At 51.8% G+C, this 1,237-nt stretch overlaps 1 protein-coding gene across 1 annotated transcript in view; it reads right to left on the bottom strand.

Moving 5' to 3' along the window:
- Positions 1-1,237, bottom strand: part of LOC119593329 (treslin-like) — a gene marked incomplete in the record, with an annotated part of 1,606 nt that extends 369 nt beyond the window's left edge. Inside the window, 1 exon segment of the mRNA XM_037942257.1 lies at positions 18-1,237. Coding sequence (XP_037798185.1) covers positions 18-131 — 114 coding nt within the window.

Raw genomic sequence — 1,237 nt, 5'->3', positions numbered from 1 at the left:
CTCTGGGGTGTCTGGGCGATGGGTGTCTGTGTAACGGGTGTCTGAGGTGTCTGGGTGATGGGTGTCTGGCGTATCTGGGTGACGGGAGCGGCGCGGCTGGTGTGGGTCGGCGGCTGGACTGGTGACGCCATAGTGGACTGCCTGGGTTGAGTCACGGGTACCGTTGGACAGTGCAGCTAGACGAGGGCGTTCCTGTGACGTCACGGGCGAGGTGAGTGCGCGTGGAGGTGCCACTAGGACGGTGTAATCTTGCCTTTTTCACCTCATTTATCTTTTGTTTTGTTTTTCGTGTTTTCGGTTCTTTTTAGTAATTTGCACATGGGTGAGGGCCGCCTGAGGCGCGTCTTGAGAAGGGCGGCTGAGGATTTGATTATTTTTTTGTTCTGCGACGGGGAGGGTATCCTCGTAGACGATCTTGTCGCTACAAGGCCTAGTTCCGAGCGATTTACCAGAGATTCTGGAGATTCTTGTTCGTGAACTACTGCAGAGCTCGGGCACTGAGACGGTTGAGTGTAGCGCGATAGGTTTTATTAGACATTGGTCTGTATAGTCTAGAGGGGCGGTCAGTAGGGTTCGAGAGATCTGGTGAGGCCACAGATTCAGACTTGAGGAATAAGATATCTTGGGGGCCCGAGACCTTGCCGGAGAGGATTTGTAAATCCGAGTCATCCAATATGATTGGAGAAGTTTCTCGGGATGATTTGATGATCTTACTAGACCAACGAAAGAAAACCCCCGATTAATGGCGTCAAGAACAAGCTACCCTTCCTCGAGGGTTGCTACATCATAGACAAGGAGGCCTCCCGAAACTTGGAGTGGTGGCTGTCTGTGGTAGAGGACTTGGCCACGGGGGGACAGTGGGACGACTCGGGCTGGGTAGATTTAACCCTAGAGCGGCTGAACCGCTGCGTACTTGGAAGCTCTTGAGGGCTGCAGACACCAAGGATGTGTGGAGCTCCTTGAGGTTCTAAGCCAAGTCTGAGCACGCTAGTGTTTTCGGTTATGTGAGATGAAGCGGAAGGATGGAGAGCCAATTACAGCTTTTCTCAGTCCCCTGCATCAGGTTGTATGGGACTTGATAGGCTTCGACAAGAAGTTGGAACTTATAATTATGGGGTCATATGGCTTACTGTTGGCAAAGGACTTGCCTGCTACCTTCATTCTGAAACATACTCTGCGTGATATTGTTTCCCCGATCACGCTTTTAGAGCTATGCAACTCATGGGCGTCTGACAAC

Source organism: Penaeus monodon, chromosome 32, assembly GCF_015228065.2.
Source record: "Penaeus monodon isolate SGIC_2016 chromosome 32, NSTDA_Pmon_1, whole genome shotgun sequence".
NCBI classification, from domain to species: Eukaryota; Metazoa; Arthropoda; class Malacostraca; order Decapoda; family Penaeidae; genus Penaeus; species Penaeus monodon.
Note: the sequence above shows the minus strand (reverse complement) of the source record. Positions and strands in the feature narration are given on the sequence as shown.